This window comes from Ascaphus truei, chromosome 13, assembly GCF_040206685.1.
Source record: "Ascaphus truei isolate aAscTru1 chromosome 13, aAscTru1.hap1, whole genome shotgun sequence".
Classification (NCBI taxonomy): domain Eukaryota; kingdom Metazoa; phylum Chordata; class Amphibia; order Anura; family Ascaphidae; genus Ascaphus; species Ascaphus truei.
Window position 1 is genome coordinate 15,432,449 of NC_134495.1, and position 27,715 is coordinate 15,460,163.

Genomic DNA, 27,715 nt, shown 5'->3' on the forward strand with positions numbered 1-27,715 from the left:
GGTCACGGGACTAGGAGCGCCGGGCGGTCACGGGACAAGGAGTGCCGGGCGGTCACGGGACTAGGAGCGCCGGGCTGTCACGGGACTAGGAGGGCCGGGCGGTCACGGGACTAGGAGCGCCAGGCGGTCACGGGACTAGGAGCGCCGGGCGGTCACGGGACTAGGAGCGCCGGGGGGTCACGTGACTAGGAACGCCGGGAGGTCATGGTCCTAGGAGCACCGGGCGGTCACGTGACTAGGAGCGCTGGGAGGTCATGGTCCTAGGAGTGCCGGGCGGTCACGGGACTAGGAGCGCCGGGCGGTCACGGGACTAGGAGCGCCGGGCGGTCACGGGACTAGGAGCGCCGGGCAGTCACGGGACTAGGAGGGCCGGGCAGTCACGGGACTAGGAGCGCCGGGCGGTCACGGGACTAGGAGCGCTGGGTGGTCACGGGACTAAGAGCGCCGGGCGGTCACGGGACTAGGAGCGCTGGGCAGTCACGTGACTAGGAGCGCCAGGAGGTCATGGTCCTAGGAGCGCTGGGCGGTCACGGGACTAGGAATGGCGAATTGAACAACGGCGTCCTGCCCGGTGGGGAGTTGTAATGACGGCGGACCGCTGGCGGCGCTTCGGTTGCAGCCAAAGGTCCCATTCCTATTGGCTCTATGTATTAAAGGCAACCGTAATACAGTATATCCAGAAGATATTACAGCGTTACAGGATTTACACATATAATCAAATTCAGATCGAAAAATTGTCAAGATTACTGATACTGTTGTCTCTTGCTGTCCCTCCTCCCCCTCCCACATATTTTGTTATTAATATAGTATAATTATTATTTGGAATATTAATAATATTATTTTTGTATTGTATTATTGTTATTTTCATTTTGTGGGTTATATTGTTCCGCTACCGACCTTTTACCATTTAATTTTGTGAAAACTTTGATGTGCTGTCATATATTATTTGTTGTGAATGGACTAATCAGAGTCCTTAAAAATTGCTTGTGGGTTTCAAACCAAAGTCTAACTAAAGTCTGAAAAATTATTAGGACTATTACCACTAAGGCCGCGCATATAGTGCGCACGACGGGTGACGTCACCCGTTGCCACCCGCGAAAGTTATAATTTACCTTTTGCCAACGTCGCTGGCGACCTGGCCACTGATTGGTTCAGAGGCTGTCACATGTGGCGACAGCCTCTGAAAAATCTAATTTTGTCGGCTTCCAAATTTTTGGTCACCGCTGTCGCGCCGCGCTTACTATAAGCGCTTGCGACGGCGGCAATGCTTTTGTTTTCAGGCGATGTTGCGTCGCCGGCACTATAAGCGCAGCCTAATGTCTCTTGCCTCCCCCCTTCCTCTCCTATATATTGTCTATTACTATTATTGTTAAATATTATTTCTATTGTTATTATTATTATTTCTGTAATGTATTGTCAATCTAATTATGTTGGTTGTTTCTTTGTTCCCAACCCACACCTTCTTTGTTCTGAACCCCCCACTCCCTCCCCCCCCCCCCCCCCCCGCTGATTATAACTGAAAAACAAATAAACTAGCAAAAAGGCAACCGTTGGGTGCAAGGCTGTTATTGTGTTGCGCCAGGAGATGAGGGGAGGAGTTAGGGCGGAGTTATATTTGCATATTGGCGCAGGTCTGCCTATTTAGCAATGCGTCGCTTTTTTTATAACGTTTCTCTGCGTTGGTTTTCTCTGTGACCGTAAAGGTGGCGCAAATCTTTTTTGTTAGCGCAGAATACCAGCGCCGCGTGCGCCGAGCTCTACAACAGCACAAATACACAACATAAATATGTTGCGTTTCAAACAGAAAAATATATATTTTAACGGAAATGCGTCGGCGCATACATAGACCACCATATATCATTTAGGTCAGGGGTGGCCACTTCAGTCCTCAAGGGCCACCAACAAGTCAGGTTTTAAGTATATCCCTGCTTCAGCATAGGTGGCTCAGTAGAAGACTGGATCACCTGTGCTGGAGCAGGGATATCCTTGAAACCTGACCTGTTGGTGGCCCTTGAGGACTAGAGTTGGCCACCCCTGATTTAGGCCCTCAATAGGGTTCCCCCAAGAAATATTGCCCAATTTCTCAGTACCACTGCAGGATGTGTTTTCTTCAAAAGAGCGGGATCATTTCCAGAGAGATTGATATATTTCCGTTATTACAGCGCTCATCAATGACTTTGTGTGTTTCACAACAGCCACGTAAAAACCCAGCTCCCCAGAGTACTCACAACACGCGAGTCCGCGCTCAGCAGCACGGGGAACGCTTGGTTCGGAATGGTATTACTCACCAGGATATGCGTCAGTTGGATGGTAATAAGAGGGGACCCGGAGAGGTTTGGACTCAGGTTTGGGGGGGGTTCCACTTTTAGGGAGATGAGGTAACTGGTAGCCGAGATCATGTGATCTTTATACTGTTCCGCCCCAGAAATCCTATAAAAACAAAACAAAGTAACGTTGTATGTATTTGTGTGGCAAGGAGTATTTGTGTGGCAAGGAGTACTTGTGTGGCAGGGAGTACTTGTGTGGCAGGGAGTACTTGTGTGGCAGGGAGTACTTGTGTGGCAGGGAGTACTTGTGTGGCAGGAAGTACTTGTGTAGCAGGGAGTACTTGTGTAGCAGGGAGTACTTGTGTAGCAGGGAGTACTTGTGTAGCAGGGAGTATATGTGTAGGAGGGAGTACTTGCATAGCAGGGAGTACTTGTGTAGCAGGGAGTACTAGTGTAGTAGGGAGTGTGTACTTATTATTTATGCAAACTACGGCATCTCAGTAAATTCTCGGTGTACACCAGTTGGTATTTTAATTGCGCAAGCCCCTTCCTATCATTTATGTAACCCCTTCCCTGCCAGAGACGCCCAGGCTGACATTTTAAACGTGGAATTAAGTCTCTCCACTCAGCTGCTGTGAAGAAATGTCAGGAAGGAGTCACTGTACACAGCATAAAATTGCTTGTGAACAAGCCACACTGTTTTAATGATTAAATGCATATTCTACGATTTTTTGTTTTTTCCAACTTCACATTTTTTTTTTTTTTTTTTAAAAGGCATAACAGGCATTTGTACATTTTGTCACCTGAGCTCTTTTCTATATACAGTGATGTGAAAAAGAAAGTACTCCCTCTTTGAATTCTATGGTTTTACATATCAGGACATAATAACAATCATCTGTTCCCTAGCAGGTCTTAAAATTAGGTAAATACAACCTCAGATGAACAACACATGACATTTTACACCGTGTCATGATTTATTTAACAAAAATAAAGCCAAAATGGAGAAGCCATTCTGTTGTAGATTTGCTGGTGTGCTTGGGATCATTGTCCTGTTGCATGACCCAATTTCGGCCCAACTTTAGCTGTCAGACAGATGGCCTCACATTTGACTCTAGAATACTTTGGTATACAGAGGAGTTCATGATCGACTCAATGACTGCAAGGTTCCCAGGTCCTGTGGCTGCAAAACAAGTCCAAATCATCACCCCTCCACCACCGTGCTTGACAGTTGGTATGAGGTGTTTGTGTTGATATGCTGTGTTTGGTTTTCGCCAAACGTGGCGCTGTGCATTATGGCCAAACATCTCCACTTTGGTCTCGTCTGTCCAAAGGCCATTGTTCCAGAAGTCTTGTGGTTTGTTCAGATGCAACTTTGCTAACCTAAGCCATGCTGCCATGTTCTTTTTAGAGAGAAGAGTCTTTCTCCTGGCAACCCTTCCAAACAAACCATACTTGTTCAGTCTTTTTCTAATTGTACTGTCATGAACTTTAACATTTAAAATGCTAACTGAGGCCTGTAGAGTCTGAGATGTAACTCTTGTTTTTTTTGCAATTTCTCTGAGCATTGTACGGTCTGACCTTGGGGTGAATTTGCTGGGACGTCCACTCCTGGGAAGATTGGCAACTGTCTTGAATGTTTTCCACTTTTGAATAATCTTTATCACTGTAGAATGATGGGCTTTAAATTGTTTGGAAATGGCCTTATAACCCTTCCCAGATTGATGGGCAGTAACAATTGCTTCTCTAAGATCATTGCTCATGTCTTTCCTCCTTGGCATTGTGTTAACACACACCTGAATGCTCCAGACCAGCAAACTGCTAAAACTTCGGCTTTTATAGAGGTGGTCACACTTGCTGATGATCAATTAATCAAGGGCATTTGATTAGCAGCACCTGTCTGCTACTTAGCATCTTAATTCTTATGGAAGCATAAGATGTACATAGATGTACTTAGTTTTTCACACATAGATTCTCCATTTTGGCTTTATTGTTGTTAAATAAATCATGACAAGGTGTAATATGTCATGTGTTGTTGTTGTTGTTCATCTGAGGTTGTATTTACCTCATTTTAAGACATGCAAAGGAACAGGTGATTGTTATTATGTCCTGATATGTAAAACCATGGAATTCAAAGAGGGTGTACTTTCTTTTTCACACAACTATACGTCACGCCCAAGCCTCCTGACACACAAACACAATATATTCTATCATTTTTAACAATCATTTTTAAAATGCCACTCTAAAGGCCGCCTACGCGCTTTCCTAATTAAAGGAAAGTGTTAATGAGTTGGAGAGACGCCGTAAATGTGTCACTGGTCTTTCTGTCTTCCCCCTAGCTGAAGTATATTTAAGTCTCATTTATTGGAAAGGGGCTGATCTCTTCCCCAGCACGGGATTAGCTCCTTTACGGAACGATGAATAGGGGATTATATATTTGTGGCTGATTTCAGGGGAATATTATTCTTGTGAAATACTGGGGCAAAAAAACATTAATGTGAAAGGTTTGTACTCTAAAAGTAGGAAGGGAGAGGGCGTTGTTGAAGAAACTGAACAGTTATAAATTCCCCTATTCCCTGGAGGTAGGGGGGGGTGTATGTGTTAACCCCTCCACAGCTGGGAGCGCCAGCTTCTCTGCCAATTTAAACATTGCTTTCATAGCTCAAAATATAATTAACTGTTGTTGTTTGGGGTTCTTCGAAAAGCCAAACTGTAAATATCATACAGTACATCAGAGAACAGACAGTTATTCCCAAAGGAGGATACAAGGGACGAGCTGATTTATAAAGCAGGTGCTCCAAGTTTCACCAAGGGGGCAGTTAAGAATTCCAAAATATATACATTTGACATTAATATCGGGAGGTTTTAAAAAGCAAACAAACTGCTGGAGAAGATCAGAACGTATAGTGTGACCAGGATACAAAACATAAAGGTTATCTATCAAAAACACACATATCTATCTATCTATCTATCTATCTATATATATATATATATATATATATATATATATATATATATATATATATACACACACACACACAGGGTTTTATTTCTGGGTGCCTCTTATCTTCTTTTCCTGCTCCTCGTCTCCGGCATCTTCTCCTTGTGACGACGCGTCGCCATGGCAAAGCGGCGTCAGCTGCCACCACAACAGCACATGACGACGCCTTGCCATGACAACTTGATGCCGCGATGTCACACAGTGCCACATTGCCACGACAATGTGACATCACATGACGCTGCGACGTCACAACAGTGTGACATAAGCTGGAGGAGATGAGGAGCGGGAGAAGTTAAGAGGCCCCGCGGTTTCCCCGGGGTACCGGCACCCATCGTTTTTACCAAAAAAATATATATATTATATACATACATGCACGCACACTCGCACGCACGCACGCACACATATATATATGCAGTTTGGCATCTTAGTGGCATTGCACCGTTGACTTTAAGTTCTCATGGAAAGACCAAGAGTCACCAGTTCTCGTGGCCGAGTAAGTGACACGGATTCCAGGCTCTTCTGCCTTAATGTCAGTTTGGTCAAATTGAATGAAGTGTAAAGAAATGCCTTTATTACTGATTTACTAATGCGCGGTGGGAACGAGCGGGGCGGCCTTCAATGAATTATCGTTAAAGAGACTTCATACTAAATAAATTTGTGTTTGTGTTAAAGCCAAACAGAATGATTTATGGTCTCGTAAAACTCCCAGAGGGGTTAGGTTATGTACAAAGCACAAGGTAATACCATATTAGCTTACCCCTCTCTTTATCTGCTAATGATTTTATTGGCACACACTGTGTATAAAGCAGAAAGTATTCCACAAACCTTATCAGATTTAATAAAGTTAAGTCGATGTGCAGCTCATAAGAACACAACTGACAGAAACCGTCTTGGCTTCTCCCAGTGGAATTTGTAGGTTCTAAATGATTTAAACATGTTACTCTTTCTTAAACAATGTAAGTGCTATGCTGTAAAACGGAAAAAATATTGTATTTTTATCATTTATGTTAAAGCAACAGCAAAAAAAAAGCAGAGCAACATACCTCATAGTTACATAGTAAATGAGGTTGAAAAAAAAGACATGCGTCCATCAACTACAACCTATGCTAAATGTAGACCACAGATACTTTATTCTGCATCCGTACTAACAGTAAATTGATCCAGAGGAAGGCAAACAAAAAACCCCCAGTGACATACAGTATCATCCAATGATATCTCATAAGGGGAAAAATAATTTCCTTTCTGACTCCAATAATTGGCAATCTGATTACTCCCTGGATCAATGTATTCAATCAGATTACTCCCATGTTTACTTATTAGGTATATCCCTGTATACCTTTCCTTTCTAAAAAGATGTCCAAACTTTTTTGAACATATCTATTGTATCTGCCATCACAGTCTCCATGGGTAATGAATTCCACATTTTAACTACCCTTACTGCAAATAACCCTTTCCTTTGTTGGTGAAATCTCTTTTCCTCCAACCTTAAGAGATGCCCCCGTGTCCTTTGTACTGCCCTTGGGATGAATCGACCTCAATACATTGATGTTTGTTGTTCAAAACTCAAATAAAAAACACTTTTGGAAATGGATCGAGTCACTAAGAGGCTGTGAATGTTTAAACGTGAGTTACAGAGCTATAAAAATGCTTGATGATTACATGGAGTATTCAGGCAGATCTTAAAAGGGAGAGAACGAGTTTCCGGGTAGTGACGAGAAGAGAGTTCCAAAAAGGGAGTGGGGAGAGAGAAAGATTTGAGGCAGAAGAGGAGAATTGTGTACCTAATATAGAATTGTCCCCACATAAGTCATATTTTTTAAGTAATATGGACTTTAACCCCTTATAGGTAATATATATATATTTTAAGCACATACATGTCAGAGAAGGAGAAATGTGTAGGTAATATAGAATTTAGCCCCTCGTGGGTAATATATATTTAAACCCCATATATGTCAGAGGAGGAGAATTATGTAGGATAATAAAGGGTTAATGGGAATCCTTTAGTAAGATAATTCCACATTAATGAGCATGTACCCTGGTTTGGCACTTACCTGGTATCTGTAGGTTTAATCTGCTTGTAGTGCTGGTGCATGGTGTGATAGAGCAATCCAACAATGGTGGTCCGAGCTTGGATAAACAAGAGTTAAAAATAAAGACATTACACTCCAGCAGGCACACATGTCTCACCCAGCAATGAAATACTTGGTTAATTAAGAAGACCTCTTTCCAAGAGAAGATCGCACATCGTCTGTAATTGTTAACGCAGGGCTGTGAGAAGAAAGAAATCTCTGCAGTCTACCAGCCTACTGCAAAAAAAAACAATTTTTTACCCTCCAACTGCACCTATTTAATTATAAAAGGTTTTACCAGGGAGTAATACATTGAGAGTTACCGCTCGTTTTCCAGTATGTCCTGGGCACAGAGTTATGATGACAGATACATGGTTACACATACATAGTTACATTAAGTGAGCAGGGTTATACATTATATACAAGACATTGCATGCACAGTTAGAGATAATATATGTTATAGGCGTATGTAACAGTTACAGACCAGATTAAAATGTGAGACCGCTTTAGTTTTGAAAGAACTTAGACTGGTGGTGGATGTGAGAGTCTCCGGTACATTGTTCCAGTTTTGGGGTGCACGGTAAGAGGAGGAGCGTCCGGATACTTTGTTGGGCCTGGGGACCATGAACAGTCTTTTGGAGTCAGATCTCAGATGATAAGTGCTGCGTGTGGTAGGGGTGAGGTACACTACATGTTTTGAGCCCTGTAAGACCAGCTGTACGTATGACACAGAAAATTTGTTGTGCGGGTGGTAAACTGCATAGCGATTGCTTGGAAGCTCCTCCATCCAGCACCAGTTGAGGAACCACAGTGGCACCAGTCTAGGACATTTGGTCATGGCCATTTTGCTGTGACCAAATCTCTGTCGGCATTTAGCCGCTACTCACCCGCCGCATGGATTTCTCTCCGCCGTCCGCCTTGCTGCCAAGGTAAGTCCCTGGCCCTACCCTAAAAACCCTAATCTTAACCCCTAATACTAATGCTACCCCTTACCCTAAAACCCCTTACATCAAACCCCTTACCCTAATCCAATACCCTAAAAAGCTTAACCCCTTACCCTAAAACCCCATACCCTAATCCCCTATCCTAAAAATCTAACCCCGTACCCTAAAACCCCTATCCTTAACCCCCTACCCTAACCCTTAAATTAACTTACCTTGGCCAAGCAGCTACGGCGGAAGGTCCCTTTGCAGCCATACGCCGGCGGAGACATAGTCGCGCCATGACGTCCACAACAAAAAGTCCGATTCCACCGTGGGACCTATTTTTAGGTGCATAACGTTGGATGGTCTGGGATTTAGCACAGTGAGAAGGCAGGAGATGCGAAGCATTGCCGGACCGAACCTTGTTTCCAGCGAGTTAAATGAAAACAGTGAACTGGGGGGAAATGATGCGTCTACAACGTGAGACGAAATTACTGTTCCTGAGGGTTTTCAGCCCCAAAAAAAGCTCTGGAGTTGTGATGCAAAATCCCAATGTGATTTATGAACAGGATGGCACAGGGAGATAACTAGTTTTCACTCTGGCCAGAACAGATACCGGTAGAGCCACAAGCGAGTGGAGATAAAGATCAATAAGCGGTATTAGAAGGGAGCATACGGAAACCATCTGACTTTTGTAATCACCTAACCTCATTAGTACCAGAGGGTCTATCGGTGAAGCACCACGGGACGTTATATACTGTAAATACTATTTAGATCTGTTTTCTTTACGTTATTTTACGCTGTACTTCGTATATACTGTGCCGTTTCTTTTTCAAGTCACAATAAGACATTTATTGTGCACGCAATGTCTTGTATATAATGTATACCCTGTTCATTTATGTAACTGTATTTGTAACCATGTACTATTTGTTTTACTCTGTGCCCAGGACATACTTGAAAATGAGAGGTAACTCTCAATGTATTACTTCCTGGTAAAATATTTTATAAATAAATAAATCAATCAATTTAAAATAATAAACAGACAGAACAAAAAGAATTACGAAGAAAGTGTAAGATGGCAGTTGCACCAAGGCCAAACAGCTCACCCTACCTAAAGTTCCTCGGACTATGCCAGTCTCTGCTGGTTGAACCTCTTCCACCATGACACACCCATAATAACTAGTCAAGTTGACATGTACTATTGGCGGTGCAAATATATTCAACCCAGGCAGAGGTGAAGGGACTGGGAGTAGTATTTAGGACTGTGCAGGACTTTGGACTTACACTTGCTGTGAAACGCTTCCCCTGGGACAGAGATGTAGCACTGCCCTTCAGCTGGAAAGCGGTAGCGCGGAAGACTCAAAGCCTGGGGCACCTTCACCATGGCGTAATCTGCAAGGGACACAGGATAACATGCATCAGACCACATCACTGGCTCAGGTAGTCTCTACAAATACATTCTCCGACTATTTACTGGTAACCGAACTTCTGCTGTATTAAAAATGATTCAACATGCGTAATGCATGCGCTAGCTTTTTATTCTGTATTTACAACTCTCGCTGCCTCTTATAAGACAAACAGGAACATAATACTGCACCTAGGTTGGATAGATCAAGGTACAAATAGTTTCACATACACTGAAGTGACTTTATTATTAGTTTATTGTTATTAATATAGAAGGTTTAATTTCCCATGAGTTCTTCAACCCTGTCGCGGCGTGTAGAATAATAAAATAGCTTTGATTTCCACATTCCAAAGGTCTTCTCACTGCATTTTTTCTCATCCATTAGAAAGCACTGGATGACACCGACTGCTGCTCTAAACCTTCTTTCCCCCTGGACCTCAAACATCACATTGTATAAATATTTAGTACTTCAAAGAGGGTGTAAAATGCTTGTATACAACATCACGTCTTTATTCATTATTGGATTATGTCTATACATACCATCACAACACATTTTTTCTGATCCAAAATACTCTCTTGGAAATCAAGATTATACATCACAGACCGTGTCATTTAAAGCAGCAAATCTGCGATGTGGGATAGTTTTTCCTTTCTTTTTTTTTTGCATAACCCGACTGATTACTGTTTCAGGCGACTTCCGGGCGGGGAATCCTTTTATTGTGAAGCGCTGCTGGGATTTGCCCTAAGTATAATTTACTGGGCTCCAATTGCCAGTAGATCATCTCTAATGCTATCCTATTGTTGTATATTGTATTGTATTGTATGTCTTTATTTATATAGCGCCATTAGTGCACATAGCGCTTCACAGCAGTAACACACGTGACAATCATATAAATAACAAATACTACAAATAACACATAATGGGAAGAAGCGCTTCAGACATAACAGTAACATTTTGGAAAGGGAGTCCCTGCTCCGAAGAGCTTACAATCGTATTGGTTGGTAGGAAGGACGTATAGAGACAGTAGGAGGGCGTTCTGGTAAGTGCGTCTGCAGGAGGCCAAGGTTTATGTACATGTTGAAAAACGAACTATCACTCACAGTGCTACTCATATGCTTCTTTAAGCAAGTGTGTCTTGAAGGTGGATAGTGAGGGTGTTAGTCGGGTATTGAGGGGAAGGGCATTCCAGAGGTGTGGGGCACTCAGTGAGAGAGGTTTAAGGCGGGAGAGGGCTTTAGATACAAAGGGGGTAGAGAGAAGACATCCTTGAGCTGAACGTAGGTGTGGCCCTGTGGCCCTGTGACCCTGTGACCCAGGATGCATCACTTCCATTCTGATATGGACTTTCAATGTGTGAGGAAATTTGGGAATCTCTGACAAATATGCACAATAAAACTTGAGTAAACGTATATTTTCCCCAGAGTGTATGTGTATATATAGTGTTTGAAATGGATATGAACCTAAAAGTGAGACACTTACATGGTTATTTACTAAGGTTTGTTGCAAAGTAACAAACCCGATCCGGTGCTAACTGCCATTCAAGTCAACTGACCTAACTGAGTGCTGTGTGCTCATTTGCATGTCGCTACTCAGAAGCCTTGTCTGCACTTGTGTGAATGTGATAACGGGGTGAATAGAGCAGAATTAGGGCACCTGTAGAAGATTTGTAGATAAACTCATGGGTTCTTTGTATTTGTTGCACTAAAATCAAAAGGTGGCACTGTGTGCTCATTTGCATGTCATTTCCCAGAATTCCTTGCTGCAGTGGAAGTGCTGTGTGCTGGGTGATGATGGTGAAAGGCGGGGTTGCAGACCTGTCTAAAACATGCAAATGAGCATAAAGTAATATTTCCATTTACTATATGCTTTTTGTCACTTTTTTTACCCACCATAACTTTACCATACTGTATATATATATATATATATTTTTTTTTTCGTGTAAATTCGAAACTTTGTTATTTGTCACCTGCAACAGAAGATTTGCCCTCCAGCGTTACGATGACAGATGGATTTTCCAGCAAGTTCGTTGCCACATGCCCCATAACTTTGTCAACGGTTTCAACGAGACCTCCAACATCAGACGCAGTCTGCAGAATACAAATATTTCCAGGGTGACTTTCACAAAGTATTGGAAATTATTTTAATAATTATTTAATACAATGATTATTTATTATTCATTACTTCCAGATGTCTGACTTTTTTTTTTTAAGACGCACCAATCCACAAAGTTTAACCTGTTAATTAACCCCTGGAGAGGGCCTGATATGCTATTTGATCATTTTGGTCTTAAGTTGGACTGGAAGTGAAGCGATGGAAAAACTCTGCTCCACCACTCGCCCTCAGATAATTATACAGCACGATCCGGCAATCAGAACTGTAATAAGATCCAGCCTTTTCCGCAGCAGGCTTCAGAAATATCTAATGAAAGATCTAAAACGTGCTTCCGATGTACGCTGGCACTTCAGCAAACCGCTTTAAATGATTTAGAAAATCCCGAATTGAAAGCTATTTGAGCAGAGCGCATTGCTGACTAAGGCTGCGTCCAGGGTCAGCGCTTAGGCGCTGACCCGTGCTGAGGCGCGCTGACGCTTCTCAGTGAGCCCCTGCAGCCGCAATGAGAGCGTCTTTGAAAATTTTTAGATTTTCGCGCTCATAGGAACGCAGGGCCGGTCACGTGAGCGGTTCGCCCAATGAGGGCGAACCAGTTCCGTGATGTCACAGGCACCCCCCCCCCCCCCCGACACGCCCCCGGACGGCGCGCGGACCAAGGCCAGGGAAAACACTCGCTTTCCCTCCGCCTCCGCGCGCCTCTGCACGGCTGCAGTCCTATGGACGCAGCCTAAGGCAGGGGTGCTTAATGCCAGTCCTCAAGCCCCCCCAATAGGTCAGGTTTTCAGGATATCCCAGCTTCAGCAAAGGTGGCTCACATGAATAACCCAGCTAGGGACTTCTTCTAAATACGTCGAAGGCGCCACCCGGGACGTTTTCAGACGGAAATCCCTAATGGAATTCAATGGAGATTTTTGGCCATAAACGGGGCAGACAGCCACTTTGACACATATAGAAGTGTACCCGAGGTGTTAGGTTGAAGTCTCCCAAAAAGTAGACCCCATTATAATACCATGGGTATTTTTTATATAGCCGCGACAGTGTACACAGGACACACAAATCTCATACGTCCCCCAACACACACCAAGTCCCATCTACAATCCCCGCTGCCCAGTTTCCACTGATCGAGCCAACATAATGGGCTGATATCAATCTCCATGAAGACACACGTAGAGATTTATGACATAAAGCTACCAAACACGGACCGCAAGAAACGGAAGAACAAACGTTTTGAACCAGGGGTGGCCAACTCCAGTCCTCAAGGGCCACCAACAGGTCAGGCTATCAGGAAATCCCAGCTTCAGCACAGGTGGCTCAATCAGTGGCACAGTCATTGACTGAGCCATCTATGCTGAAGCAGGGATATCATGATAACCTCACCTGTTGGTGGCCCCTGAGGACTGGAGTTTCCCACCCCTGCCTTAGACAACCCCTCACAAACAGTATTAACATATCCACTGCCAGAGGTAGCAGGCAGTCCTAAATATGTCCTTACCTGGGAAACACCAGTCCAGGTGGGCAAGACTTCTGCAACCGTTTTCAGGAAGGCCTAAAAAAGAAACATGTCATCATTCATAATGCACGCAGAGGACTAAGGATTCCCAGCAAACGAAGCGCCGAGTAATGGTGTGCGTACGCCTTGCCGGAAATATCCGCACCCTCATCATTAAAGTGTGTGTTACATAGTGTTCTATGTCTGCTTACTTTATAGGTATATTACTTAACACATTGCTTATATGGGGAGTGGACATGGGGATGATACACTGCTTCAATTAAGCCCCAACATAGGCCAATGAATCTAGCATTAGATGTAGTGGCATTTTAGTGCCGTTCTGCAGAACCTTCTCTGCTCACAGATAAATCTTTTACAATAACAAATGCAAAAAGCTACAAATTGGTGAGACTGCTGTTCCAAACACAGTATTGATTAAAAAGCAGCTGCGCCTACTGTAACTTGGCAAGTATGTTAAATTTGGGGGTTTGCTTCAGTATATCTGAAATGTGGCTATCCCAAAGCAGTCATGGTTTAAATATGCCGTTATGTTTATATATATATTTATTTTAATTTAAACTGGAGTTTGTTCATAGCTGTATATTATTATTCTGCTGCACAGTATGTATACAAGTGTATTTATAGAGATATACAAATAAATGTATATATTGTATAGTACACAGAATATGCATGTTTGTATACATATTTGTGTATATATATATGTGTTCGACAAATCACCCAAAAATCTACTCGCCCAAACAAAAAATCTACTCGCCACCTAGTCCCGCACCTAAACCCAACCCTAGTCCCGCCCCCAACCCCGCTTTAAAATAAAATACATTTAATAAATTCCTAGTCAGAACAACATTCGTTTTTGACATAAATGTATTTATTCTATTACATTATACTAGGATAAGAGAGGGTGAGAGAGAGGGTGAGAGAGGGGGTGAGAAAGGGGGTGAGAGAGGGTGAGAGAGGGGCTGAGAGAGGGGGGAGAGGGGGCGAGAGAGAGAGGGGGCGAGAGAGAGGGGGCGAAAGAGAGAGGGGGCGAGAGAGAGAGGGGGCGAGAGAGACAGAGGGCGAGAGAGACAGAGGGCGAGAGAGACAGAGGGCGAGAGAGACAGAGGGCGAGAGAGACAGAGGGCTTGATTGGGTGGGGTGACGGGGTGATTGGGTGGGGTGACGGGGTGATTGGGTGGGGTGACGGGGTGATTGGGTGGGGTGACGGGGTGATTGGGTGGGGTGACGGGGTGATTGGGTGGGGTGATGGGGTGATTGGGTGGTGTGATTGGGTGGGGTAGTGGTTGTGGGGGAATGGGTGCTTCAAAAAAATCCACAGGTCAATCTGGGTGTATGAAAGCAGTCTCTGACACATATGAGAACAAGAATGGAATCAACGTGGACTGGGAGTTGAAACACTTCCTTATGGGTTAATCGGATGGGGAGTTTTGGGGGGGTGTATCTGTGTGCATCTCATGTATTTTTCAATTCATTACAGTTCAATACACAATTGGATTTACCAATTCTCCATATTTCTCTATGAGGTATGAACGATGTATAGTTGCATTTATTTGTATAGTTGGTACTCTTTGTGCCCATTTCATACATTAGTTTTTATAATTGTTTTGTCATTCTCCACAGAATTATAATTTTATGATTCAATGATTCTTTAACCTTTATTCACTTTTATTGTATATGGTATATTTTGATATCATAGATGCTGCAATTCACTGTTTGTGATTTTAATGTATATGTTACTTTGTATTGTCTACTTGTCATTTTTATCAATGTTGTTGATTAATCATACACACTGCAGTCTGTATAGGGTCCTCCCAACACCAATTATACAACTCACTGATTGCAATTGCCTGTTTACAATTAAGTGTTGACCAATCAGGATAAGAATCTGTGTATATATTTGACTCCAGTGTGAGAGACCTTTACTCTTTGATAAAGTTCCACACAGGAACGAAACGCGTCAGAGTGGTTCTCTGTGATGCGCAGCATTCTAGTTTAATAAAGCTGTTTTTAATCATTCACGTTTGCGGCTGAGTTCCTGTTGCAGTGACCACCTATACACTATGAACATGATTGGGTGGGGTGACTGGGTGGGGTGACGGGGTGACTGGGTGGGGTGACTGGGTGACAGGGTGACTGGGTGATTGGGGGGGTGGGGTGATTGGGGGGGTGGGGGGTGATTGGGTGGGGGGTGATTGGGTGTGGGGTGGGGTGATTGGGTGGGGTGATTGGGGGGTGGGGTTATTGGGGTGATGGGGGGGTGATTGGGGGGGTGATTGGGGTGATTGGGGGGGTGATTGGGGGCGGGTGATTGGGGTGATTGGGGGGGGGGTGATTGGGGTGATGTGATTGGGGTGATGGGGTGGGGGTGATGGGGTGGGGTGATGTGACACTTCTGGTATCCTACACACACACACACACACACACTCTCCCATGCACACACTCTCCCATGCACACACTCTCCCATACACACACACACACTCACACACACACACACACACACACACTCTCCCATGCATGCACACACACATACACACACACACACACACACTCTCTCTCTCCCCCCCTACACACCTTGGGATCGCTGTGGTCTCCGTGACACCCGAGGAAGCAGCGGGGCCCTGCCGCACCGGGAAACCGGTAGTGCACGTCTCCCCCGGATAGCGCCATATCCCACGGAGAGAGGGAGAAGAGGCGGGGGGAAGGCCGGGTGTCGCCCTCGGCGGCTGTCGCTGCGGGTCACCGGGTGTCAGTGAGGGGGTCAGACACGCCGGGATATGGGGGCGGCGGCAGCCTCAGCTCAGTGGCTGTCGGTGGAGGAGACCTTCCGGGTCACCGACCTGGCGGAGCTGCCACGCGAGATCGGGAGTGAGTGGGGAGATTTGGGGTGTCGGGGGGAGATTGTGGTGAGGGGGGGTCACGGAGGTCGGGAGATATTGTGGTGAGGGGGAGGGTCACGGAGGCCGAGAGAGATTGTGATGAGGGGGGGTCACGGAGGCCGGGAGAGATAGTGGTGAGGGGGGGTCACGGAGGTTGGGAGATATTGTGGTGAGGGGGAGGGTCACGGAGGCCGAGAGAGATTGTGGTGAGGGGGGGTCACGGAGGCCGGGAGAGATTGTGGTGAGGGGGGGTCACAGAGGCCGGGAGAGATTGGGGTAAGGGTGGTGGCGGATGGCCCGATGGGAGGGGGTAGCGGATGGCCCGATGGGAGGGGGGGGCGCGGATGGCCCGATAGGAGGGGCGGGCGGATGGCCCGATGGGAGGGGGGGTGGATGGCCCGATAGGAGGGGGGGGCAACAGATGCCCCGATGGGAGGGGGGGGCGACAGGTGGCCCGATGGGATGGGGGGGGGCGACAGATGGCCCTACAGGGGCTGGCTGCCGGAAGGGGGAAGAGTGAAAGCGCTGAGGAGGGAAAGTATTGCTGAGAGGCGGGGGAGGAGCGAAGGCACTGCTCAGAGAGCCGGCGGCGGGGTAATCTCCCCCAACAACATGAACCCGCCTCCGGCTTTTTTATTTTTTTCTCCAGCGCGAGCGGGGGAAAAACAGCAACGTGAGCGGGGGAAATTTAAAAAAACAAACACGTGTGCTGCTTGGGCCAATATATATATATATATATATATATATATATATATATATATATATATATATATATATAAAAACATACATTACCAGAAACTGGCAAAAAGGAGACAGCACTCAGGCAGGTAAATTCAGTAAGTGTAGGGAACACCAACCAGTCCAGTAGATACACAGCAAAAAAAGGGTCCGCAGCACACTCAGATGAAGAATAGTCATTTAATGAAACATCAGGCAACCCACATGCTCCAGAGCAACGTACGTTTCGGACCAACAAAGAGCTTGAGATAGGACAGTGTTGGTCTGAAACGTACGTTGCTCTGGAGCATGTCGGTTGCCTGATGTTTCATTAAATGACTATTCTTCATCTGAGTGTGCTGCGGAACCTTTCTTTGCTGTGTGTGTGTGTGTGTGTGTGTGTGTGTGTGTGTGTGTGTGTGTGTGTGTGTGTGTGTGTGTGTGTGTGTGTGTGTGTGTGTGTGTGTGTGTGTGTGTGTAAAGAGTCAGCACTCGCAGGTCTTGATCAAATAATTGAAGGCGTATTAGTGAAAGTTCAATGATAAGGTTCTCCCTTGGGACCTTTCTCAAGAACTACAGTATGTGTGTGTGTGTGTGTGTGTGTGTGTGTGTGTGTGTGTGTGTGTGTGTGTGTGTGTGTGTGTGTGTGTGTGTGTGTGTGTGTGTGTGTGTGTGTGTGTGTGTATATATATGCAGTGGTCGACAAATCACCAAAAAATCTACTCGCCGAACAAAAAAATCTACTCGCCACCTAGTACCACACGTGCGCTGCTTGGGCCAATAGGAGCTCGCCACGATGTTAAATCCACTCGCCCGGGGCGTGCAAATGTATAGGTTTGTCGAACACTGTTATTGTATTGTATTGTATTGTATGTATTGTATGTTGTTATATATATATATATATACACACACATATACATATATACAGGCATACCCCGCATTAACGTACGCAATGGGACCGGAGCATGTATGTAAAGTGAAAATGTACTTAAAGTGAAGCACTCCCTTTTTCCCACTTTTGATGCACGTACTGTACTGCAATCGTCATATATGTGCATAACTGATGTAAATAACGCATGTGTAACAGGCTCTATAGTCTCCCCGCTTGTGAACAGCTTCGGTACAGGTAGGGAGCCAGTATTGCTGTTCAGGACGTGCTGACAGGCGCATGCGTGAGCTGCTGTTTGCCTATTGAGCGAAATGTACTTACTCGCGAGTGTACTTAAAGTGTGTCCTTAAAGTGGGGTATGCCTGTACTGTAGTTCTTCAGAAAGGTCCCAAGGGAGAACCTTATCATTGAACGTTCACTAATACGCCTTCAATTATTTGATCAAGACCTGCGAGTGCTGACTCTTTACACACACACACACACACACACACACACACACACACACACACACACACACACACACACACACGTTTGTGTGTGGGACATGTTGTATACATACAAATATCCTGATATGAACAAGAAGAAAGAATTTTGGCCGCAGATGGAACTTGTCCGCATTCCCCCACTACTCAGGACCTCACACACTGCAACGGATTTATTTTACCTTGTATAAGAGCTGCCTCTTGCTGCCTTCATTATCTCAGGCGAAGTTTTATCTCTGCCGTCTGACTTGAGCAAAATCGCTCTCACAAGACAGAGGCAGTGATTTCCGCTGGGTGTAATGACACTAATTGCTCCAGCCACGTCTGATTAACAGAGGGCTGAGGACAGATAAGATGTCTCTTCCATCCTAATGAGACTGGGGATGAGGTTTCATGCCTCCCAGTTTACAGGTTTCATGGGGGAAGTTCAGACAAGTTACAGGGTACAAGTGGCAGCCCTTATATGGAATATTAATTTATTTTTTGTAAGTGAATAAAATCAGTGAACTCTCAAACTACTGTTGTCTCACCTACTATTATCCTACGCAAAAAACTGTGAGCAGCAGTCACAAAATGAATGTAGAAAAGTAGACAGAAGTGTGAAACTGACGCATAGTAATTTATAGTTGCAGAAAATTACAATACAATGCTACAGGACGTCACTGAGTCCAATCTACTTTCTATCATTGTTGCAATAGTATAGAACTTTGCAACTCATATAATCTGCGAGTATCATTTTATTACAGACACAAGGGTATGTTAAACCTGTAAAGAAGGCAGGGACTGCGTCTCACCACAGGGGGGAATGGACAGGCTGCTTGAGCCAAATGCTTCTTATCTGCAGTTAATTTCTACATTACTGTGTTTATCAGATTATATATATACATATATAAGTATACAAATCTATCTCAAGAACTATCTATAAATATATGCCTCAAATCATTTTCTCACTGCATCTACGTGGCGGGAAGGTGACAACGGCTGTGGATTGACACATAGATAGATGTAGATGATAGACAAAATATAGATGGTAGATAGATAGATGACACACCGATAGATAGATAGATAGATAGATAGATAGATAGATAGATAGATAGATAGATAGATAGATAGATAGATAGATAGATAGATAGATAGATAGATAGATAGATAGAGATGATCAATATATATAGATGATAGATAAAAGATATTGATAGATGATGGATAGACATATAGATATAAATGATTGATAGATATATATGATTGATAGATCCATATATAGATAGATAGATTGATCAATCGATAGATAGATGACACACCGATAGACAGATAGATATAGATGATCATATACAGTAGATGATGTTCCTCAGATGAAGTCCTAGTTCCAGGCCGAAACTAGTAGGGAGGAGGCTCTAAGACAAACTTTCAGCATCCCTATCCAACATCACATGCCAGCAGAACCCCCTGCTCATTACTGGACAGTTTGGGCGGAGTGACATGAGCGGGCTAGTCTCGCGAGACCAGAGGATCAACCAGGAAGTCACAGAGAGGGGCTGCAAGCAGAGGAGAACCAGCACGGCGCTTCTTGGCGTTCCACGTGAAGGATCCATACAGCAACTCCAGGCAGCAGGACGGAGAGGATTATAATATCCTACATGCTTGTTTACATCTGCTACTTTGTAAGTAGCGATCTACTTTTGCGCATATATTTTAACTAAACGTACTTCACTATATTTTGTTTCTCTTCATTTATTTCAGAATCATTGGCAAAACCACACCCCCATTCTACTTATGCTCAAACTTATTATACAGTTAACAGTCATTTGCGCCGTTGTTTCCCCCCTTTCCCCATATATATGCTATTGTGTGTAGCTGAACATTAGGCAGCAACTGTTAATATTTTGGATGTAAATTGTATCTTTTTGCGCACTTAGTATTCTATACTCTAGATATAGATGATAGTTAAAAGATATTGATAGATATAGATAATAGATAGACATATAGATATAAATGATTGATAGATATAGATGATTGATAGATCCATATATACAAAGATTGGTTGATAGATAGATAGATAGATAGATAGATAGATAGATAGATAGATAGATAGATAGATAGATAGATAGATAGATAGATAGATAGATAGTACTGATATGTGTTTTGCTCTGGTGCTGCTTTGGGGTCACAGGTACCTGGGTTAGGTTCCCTGCTGTGTCTGTTGACAAGGATTTGTTGGGCAGGATCTGTGACACAATTTCAAGGTAACCCAGCACAGGCTGCGAGTGCTGAAATCTCCTCTTCGCCTGGGTCAGGTTGGTTATAATGGGCTGGTCTGCGTCTGCGGAGACCTGGAGACAGAAACAACACAAAATTCTGCAATCCTTTGGTCAGCGTCCCAGTGAGAACATGGACCCTCCTCACACACTGTGGTATTTAGCGGCGTGTTACCAGGAGCAGGATATTTCATTATTCACGGCTATGTTACTTTCTCTTCCCTGCCAGAGGGGCCTGAATACTTCATAGAGCCTAAACAGTATCGCCATTTCTACAGTGAGTATTTTCTATATACTTTTTGTTCGTTTATAAGGGGTCTAAAAATTGCCTTTTGTAAAATGTAATAAGTTTTCTGGCTATTGATGATTAAATGTGTATTAAATCCCCACCAGGTGTTTTTCACCCAGATTTATTTATTTATAAAAATGTTTTACCATGCAGTAATACATTGACAGTTACCTCTCGTTTTCATGTATGTCCTGGGCACAGAGTTATGATGACAAATACATGGCTACCGTACATTAAGTGGATGGAGATTTGGGGGTCCCCGGAACTGATCCGTGTCAATTTCAGGTGCAAGGACCCTCTGGTTCCTTAGATACTTATCAGGAAAGGGGCCGCAGGTACTTCTGCGTATTTAAATCCCCTGCATCGCGCCATTTTGTTTCCCCGGGAGGGCACTGTACTGGTGCTATCTTTACAGGTCAATATCTCGAGAACCTCGGAATCCGCAGAGCGGAAATTAACCGGGTTCAGTTCTGCAGACTCCCTGCTGCCCCCTCGTCTAAAAAAAAGGATGGGGGCTAAATAAGTGAGTATGGAAAACTCCTGCGCTAGGTTTTAAAGCGACAACCCAAGGGCTTCTTAAAAAAAGGATTGAACCAGGGGATCTCCGGAGTTGAACCCTATTCATTTCAGCTCCGGGGACCCCGTGCTTCCGGTGATACTTACCTCAGTAGTAGATACCAGTAGCCGCTCTGCTTGGCAAACCAGGGTTTACATTGTGGCAGCGTTTCCAAGCTCCCGCCCCCCCTGTAGGCCAATAGGAAGCCATCACATCATTAGGTGCAGCTTCCCATTGGCCCGTGTGACACGGGGTCTTTAAACTTTAAACCCCAGCTAGCTCAACTGGAGCAGATACCGGCACCGCCCATGGAGGTAAGCAGGGGGTCCCCGGAGCTGAAATTAAAGGGGTTCAGCTCCGGAGACCCCCTGCTCCAATTTTGTGTAAAAAAAAATGTTAAAAAAAGAAAAGCTCTTGTATTACTCCTTTAAAAGTGCGCTTTGTAATCATCATTTTGGTTTCCAATGTTTTTTTTTAGGTTGCTTTCCATTGAATATATGACATTTTAATACAACAGGTAAAGAAAACTGCATTGAATGAGGGCGCACACGACTGCATTTTATTCTCCTCTTACCGTGGGGCTTGCAGCGCTGGATACACTTGAAATAGTCGAAGGAATGAGCGTTTCTTCCCCTGACAAGAGATTAGAATTGATAAAGTTTAACCGTACACCAAAACGCGTCGCCAATATTTATTGCCGAAAGGTGGGGAAATGTGCCAACTGCGCAGGTGCCAAAGCACGGGGGCGAAAACCTGAATCCTGCGTTGCTGCCGGAGACGTCCGTAATGAATCACAAGGTAATAAAATAAAAAAACTGCGTCCACAAATAAGGACGTTTATTTTATTAACCCCTTCACTGCCGGGGAGGATTGCTGTCCCGTCTGGCAGTGAAAGAGTTTATTGCAATCACACTTGCAGGAGCAGGTCCTGGGCGCGTGTTTAATAAATGCCGGCAGGAGAGGAGCGCGGAAATTCCCCAATTCTGCGCTGGCCGAGCAGCTATCCAGCTGCACAGAAACATCTGTAAAGATAAAGCAGTTGCAGAGCCTGCTTACGAAAGCTGCTTTGGCAGCGTTTAATCCAAAACAGAAAATCCCGGGGCACGGCTTTTCCTTTCAAGAGCGAAGTGTCAAATAAATACTTTTGGGGTATCTAGTAGAACAATGTAAATTAAAAAGCGACCTAAAATAATAATAATAATATTAATTAATATTCATCCAACTCCCTTGACCCACTCTGGCCCAGACTTCTCCGTGAGTCCAAAGTTCTATATATATATATATATATATACACACATATACATATTTTATTCCAAAAAAAACTGCAATGTATGTATATATGTATCACTGTATTTATATCGCGCCGACAGTATAGGCAGCGCTTTACAAAATGTCAATATAAAGTAAATAAGGTACAAGCAACTGGGATAAGCGCAACAGAGAAATAACTGCACAGGGCAAAGGGAGGCTCTGGGCCAGAGAGCTTACAATCTAAGTTGGAAACAAGCAAGGGTCCCCAATTAGACTATATGGGAAGGGTTGTTGAGGTCTACATGTGTAACGCGGGAGGGCATGGGAAGCATTTAACCCTTTGGGAGCCAAAAAGGCCTGCAATGCATTAAGGAAAGCAATGATGATGTAGGTTTCTATATGAAGGTTGATGCCTTGTGTGGAACGCAGGATCTAACAGTGAGAAAAGGTATCACGGTTCCTATTGCTTGTGATAGGAATATCATGAGATCCATCTCTCTCACGTGTGATCCGTTTAAAGGACTCAGACACGTGAAAGGCTAATGCGGACTATCGGTGGAGGTGAAAAGCAGTGATACTGTGCATGCATGCCACAGAGCAGGGGGTGGCCAACTCCAGCCCTCAGGGGTCACCAACAGGTCAGGTTTTCAGGATATCCCAGCTTCAGCACAGGTGATGCAGTTGTTGACTGAGCCACCTGTGCTGAAGCAGGGGTATCCTTAACGCCTGTCGTGTTGGCGGTCCAGGAGGACTGAAGATGGCCACCCCTGCCGCAGAGCAGTGAGAGATGTACATACAGAAGTCAGCCGTTTCCAAATGGGCTATTTCAAACAAAAGGAAAAGGGGGAGACACTTAAATAACTGCAGTGTCAATACTGTAAGTGAAAATGGCAAACTTGGGAAAAATGTTATGTAGCGCTGTTTAGATTGCAAGCTCTGCAGGGCAGGGATTCCTGTGTTTAAAACGTCATGCATTTATGCAGTATTTTAATATAATTCCTTGTATTTTCATGTCCATTTTGTAATGCGCTGATTATTTTGCCGGTTATACAAATCTACTCCATACCCTTATTAGCATCACTACCAGCTGTGGCCTTCATTTGGTAAACCTTTGTACTGCGCTGTGTTATGTGTTGGCGACATAAATATATGGTAATGCAAATCATTTGGTTTGCCGGATTCCATTCTCTTTGCTAAGGACATAACTCCACCAAGCAGTAGGCAACGAACCCTACAAACACATGCTTAAAATCACTCCTACCCAACCTAGAATAACGCATATAGGTGGTCTATGTATGAAGCAGAATGTAATAACTCATAGATAGGACAAGGCAGAACCCAGTATAACTGTCTCTATTCCGTCATATTACATGTATTAAGAATCTTCACTACTAATATATCGTGTTCCTGCCTATAACACTCCCCCAATATAAACAAGACCAAACCAAAACAGAGATGGATTTGTTAGGCCGCGATTATACCAGAAACCACTGGCAACGCCGCGCAGCTTCAAAACAAAACAATAAAATCCAATGAGAACGCACATACCAGTAGCAACATAAGCGCTACGATGGTAAAGCTTCTGTCTCATGAAGAGATTTCAGATTTTGTTTTGTTGTTCACAGGCGAAGGCCGCGTCACGTGACTTGCACGGCCAATCACAGTGCAATGTTAAACAAATCTGCCCGTGTCTCCCTGCAGTAGCGCTACAAATCGCTTCTGCATGTGCACATGTCGCTACGATGACGTCAACGGATCGCTGTGCAGTTTCTGGTATAAGTGAGGCCTTAGAGTTTGGGGGGGGGGGGAGGAAGGGGTGGAAGCCACTATCTTTTTTTTTATTATTATTATTTATATACTTGAAAAATGCAAAAATAATTTGTAAAGAGAATAACCCAAAAATGAGAGGATACTGTATTTGCAAATTGGCAAAAGAAAATTACAAAAAAAATAAGAATATTCGCAAAAAAAAAATTAGAAACATATTCACCATTTTTTTTCTTGACCCCCAAATTATAATATATAAAACATTTATTTTTTTTAAAAAGACGTGGATCGAATTTCAACAAATGTGCCCGTCTCTAAACACAAAACCCTTTGATACGTAGACACATATAGTGCAAGCTTCACTACGAACATACAGGCAGCCTGGGAGCTAGATACATAGATCCCGTTAACACTGTGTTAATGCTGCTTACCCAAATCAACGTACCAGTGGCAGCCATGAAGTAGAGGGTAATCTCACTGGGGGTGAGCGCTCTCTCCCAGATGACGAACTCGTCGAAGGCGCCGTTCACGTAGTGCTTGGAAGAATCGCCGTTTGTCCCAATGACCAAACTGTCATTGCTGTCACCGTAGCTGTGGGACACCTGTCCCCTGGCGTCGCTGGTGTTGAAAGTGCCATTCATATAAACTTTCAGGCCGTGACTTGAAGTCCAGGTGAACAGGACGTGTGTCCAGTAAGGACCTCCAGGAAAAAGAAGCAAACGTTTCATGGACAGAGCAAAAACACCCTAGAACAGGCACGTACCTTATGTACTGCAGTTAATGTAGAGAAGAGCTCACGTGCTCATGTTTGATGGCAAGGCTGGAGTCGCTGGCAGGATATTAATAGTCAGGTAATACCATATTCTTTGGGCATCACATTTATATCATATTTGTTCTGTTTTTTTTATATAGCACTTACAATGTACAGAGCAATGTAAGTACAGCAGTCAGAAACCAGTCCCTGCCCCGCAGAGCTTGCAATCGAAAGCACAGGGAGATGCAGTGATTTGCCCAAGGTCACAGAGAGAGCCCAGCTTGGTATTTGAAGGGCAATCAACCAGCCTCAAAGGCAGTGATTTTACCAGTGAGTTACACCGTCAGCCCTATGCTAAGTTTGTTTTCATTCATTTTTATTTTAATGTTTTACCTGTTACTGGGCATTCATAGCCTATAAATTCGAAACGCTTAATCCTATAAATGATCCTCGAGAAATGTATATCCTTTGAAGTAGGGGTGGGCAACTCTAATCATCAATGGCCACCAACAGGTCAGGTTTTAAGGATATCCCTGCTTCAGCACAGGTGGCTCAGTCATTGTAACTGAGCCACTGATTGAGCCAACCGTTTATAATGATTATTACACTAACCTGTGAATCTCGTGTACAAAGCCATGAATACCTTCTTCTAGATTGATATACATTGATTGGACCCCTTCTAGCATTAGCAACATCGGTTAGCATACAGTGCAAGCTGGATTGCCATTTGTCTTTTTAAAACTAAACTAAAATGCTACCAACAGTATTCCTTTAGTTTCATAAAATGTACCAAAACCTACTTGATGCTCTTAAATGATTTGATCTGTGTAAAGTAATAAACCAACAAATATAATCAATTTTTAGACTGATACATTGTGCACTGCTTCATGTGTAATTTTAGTATAGTACATTTCTAAATCCTGATTCATGGATTAAGATGTGTCTGGATGGATTTTCTGCCACTCACTAGGATAATTGCATGTCCATTTTGAACTTACTCAACCATCTATTTCTTTTGGCAAGAACTATTCTTTTTCAGCTCTAGACGTTGACTACTGTTGTACCATCATTTTCTCAAGTAGCAAAAATATGGGGGCAGTAGCAGATGTGTGTAAGGGTTCTAGAGTAATCCTGGGATATGGATAGCGAATACCCCTTGGACGTGGGTACTAGGCAATCCGCTCCTGCACTCTGCTGACTTGCAGTGGCTCAAAGCAGAAAGGTCTCCTGTGTTATGCCCTGAGACATTATATCAGTGTCTCTCAGTCTGAGGAGCTGGCCATCCCTAGGAGGGCCCAGAAGACTTACAAAAAGGGCCCAGAGTGACAGGAGGGGTATATATGCACTGGGAGAAACAGAAAGTGTCAAAGAAATAGGAGGACATAAAGTGACCGACAGGGAGAGGGGTCAGAGTGTGAGAGACAGAAAGGTGGCAGTTCTCTTGCATCAATAACCCAATTTATTTATTTTATCATGCGGAATACTCTATTTGTTTCAATAGGATTTTTGGAGGAACCAAGTCCCAATACTTGGGTCATTTTTTTTCTGGCACCCTAAATAAAGAATGGGGGGACCTAAAGACTAGAAAATGTTTGTTTGTTTTTGGTGGGGGGGGGGGAGAGGGAAGTTTAGAATTTTGTAGGGAGCCACAGCATTAAACAGTTAATGCTCTTACTACATAATATTCCCTACTTTCCATTACATCCCGAGTGTGGTCTCAAAGTGCAACTACCTCTACCCATGCACACTACAGCCCCAGCCACTCTAGGTACCTGGTGGGGGGATGCTTGCTTTCCACACCTTGGAGTTGTCAGGAGTGTAGATCTCCACACAACCTTCATGTTCATTTGAGTAGACCTCAAAGCCACTGGATGTCACTTTTTTCCCGGATGCATGTGCTTGCGGTGATGGTTGTCCACCACCCTGGGGCTCCTCTTGCTGGCCCTCATTCACGTGCTTCTTCTGCTGCTTCTTCTGCTGTGGGTCCTGTATCTTCCAGAAAAATGAAAATGATACTCCTGATGGATGACAGGAGACAAAACGAGAAACGTTACCCAAAAGGATGCCCCGAGCGAGACCACAAGATGGGCGCTCATCAAATGGTAATAACAAGTTACAAGGATGTAAGCTAGCATAGGGAAAATGAAGCAACCTAGTGATAACGACACAACCGTTGAAGTGGGAGAGAATGGCTCAAATTCCATTGACCTTAAGTTAGGCACATCATTTGCCTGTTCTTTGGTAACCAACAAACATTGGGTTTTACGTTTCCTAAACCAAGGATATTGTATGCCTGTAAATTGTAATATGTCCATTGCTGCATACGCCCGCTGAGTGCACTATGGATTATTTTTATTATAATGTGGGCAATAAGACATCCCAACTACAAGTGTTAACACTTACAGGAAGACGGAAAGGAGTTGAAAGAAAATTAAACATATAAGGTACATCTGTGTCACTAACCTTCAGGTCCACAAATACTTGGGTTACTAATGCATGAGTTTTTGTAGCTTCCAAAGTAGAGGAGAGTAGAGCCTTTGTGTTCATTGAGGTAAATGCCCTGGTTGACTGTCCCTTCTACAATATCTGAGGAGGAT

At 44.0% G+C, this 27,715-nt stretch overlaps 1 protein-coding gene across 1 annotated transcript in view; it reads right to left on the reverse strand.

The window, feature by feature from the left end:
• Positions 1-27,715, reverse strand: part of ADGRD1 (adhesion G protein-coupled receptor D1) — a 212,413-nt gene that overhangs the window by 167,419 nt on the left and 17,279 nt on the right. The window contains exons 4-13 of the mRNA XM_075569233.1: positions 27,582-27,704; positions 26,891-27,136; positions 24,810-25,064; positions 21,921-21,979; positions 20,421-20,576; positions 13,268-13,321; positions 11,630-11,750; positions 9,542-9,649; positions 7,317-7,392; positions 2,289-2,430 (exon numbers count right to left, since the gene is read on the reverse strand). Coding sequence (XP_075425348.1) covers positions 2,289-2,430; positions 7,317-7,392; positions 9,542-9,649; positions 11,630-11,750; positions 13,268-13,321; positions 20,421-20,576; positions 21,921-21,979; positions 24,810-25,064; positions 26,891-27,136; positions 27,582-27,704 — 1,340 coding nt within the window. The remainder of the gene's footprint in view (positions 1-2,288; positions 2,431-7,316; positions 7,393-9,541; positions 9,650-11,629; positions 11,751-13,267; positions 13,322-20,420; positions 20,577-21,920; positions 21,980-24,809; positions 25,065-26,890; positions 27,137-27,581; positions 27,705-27,715) is intronic.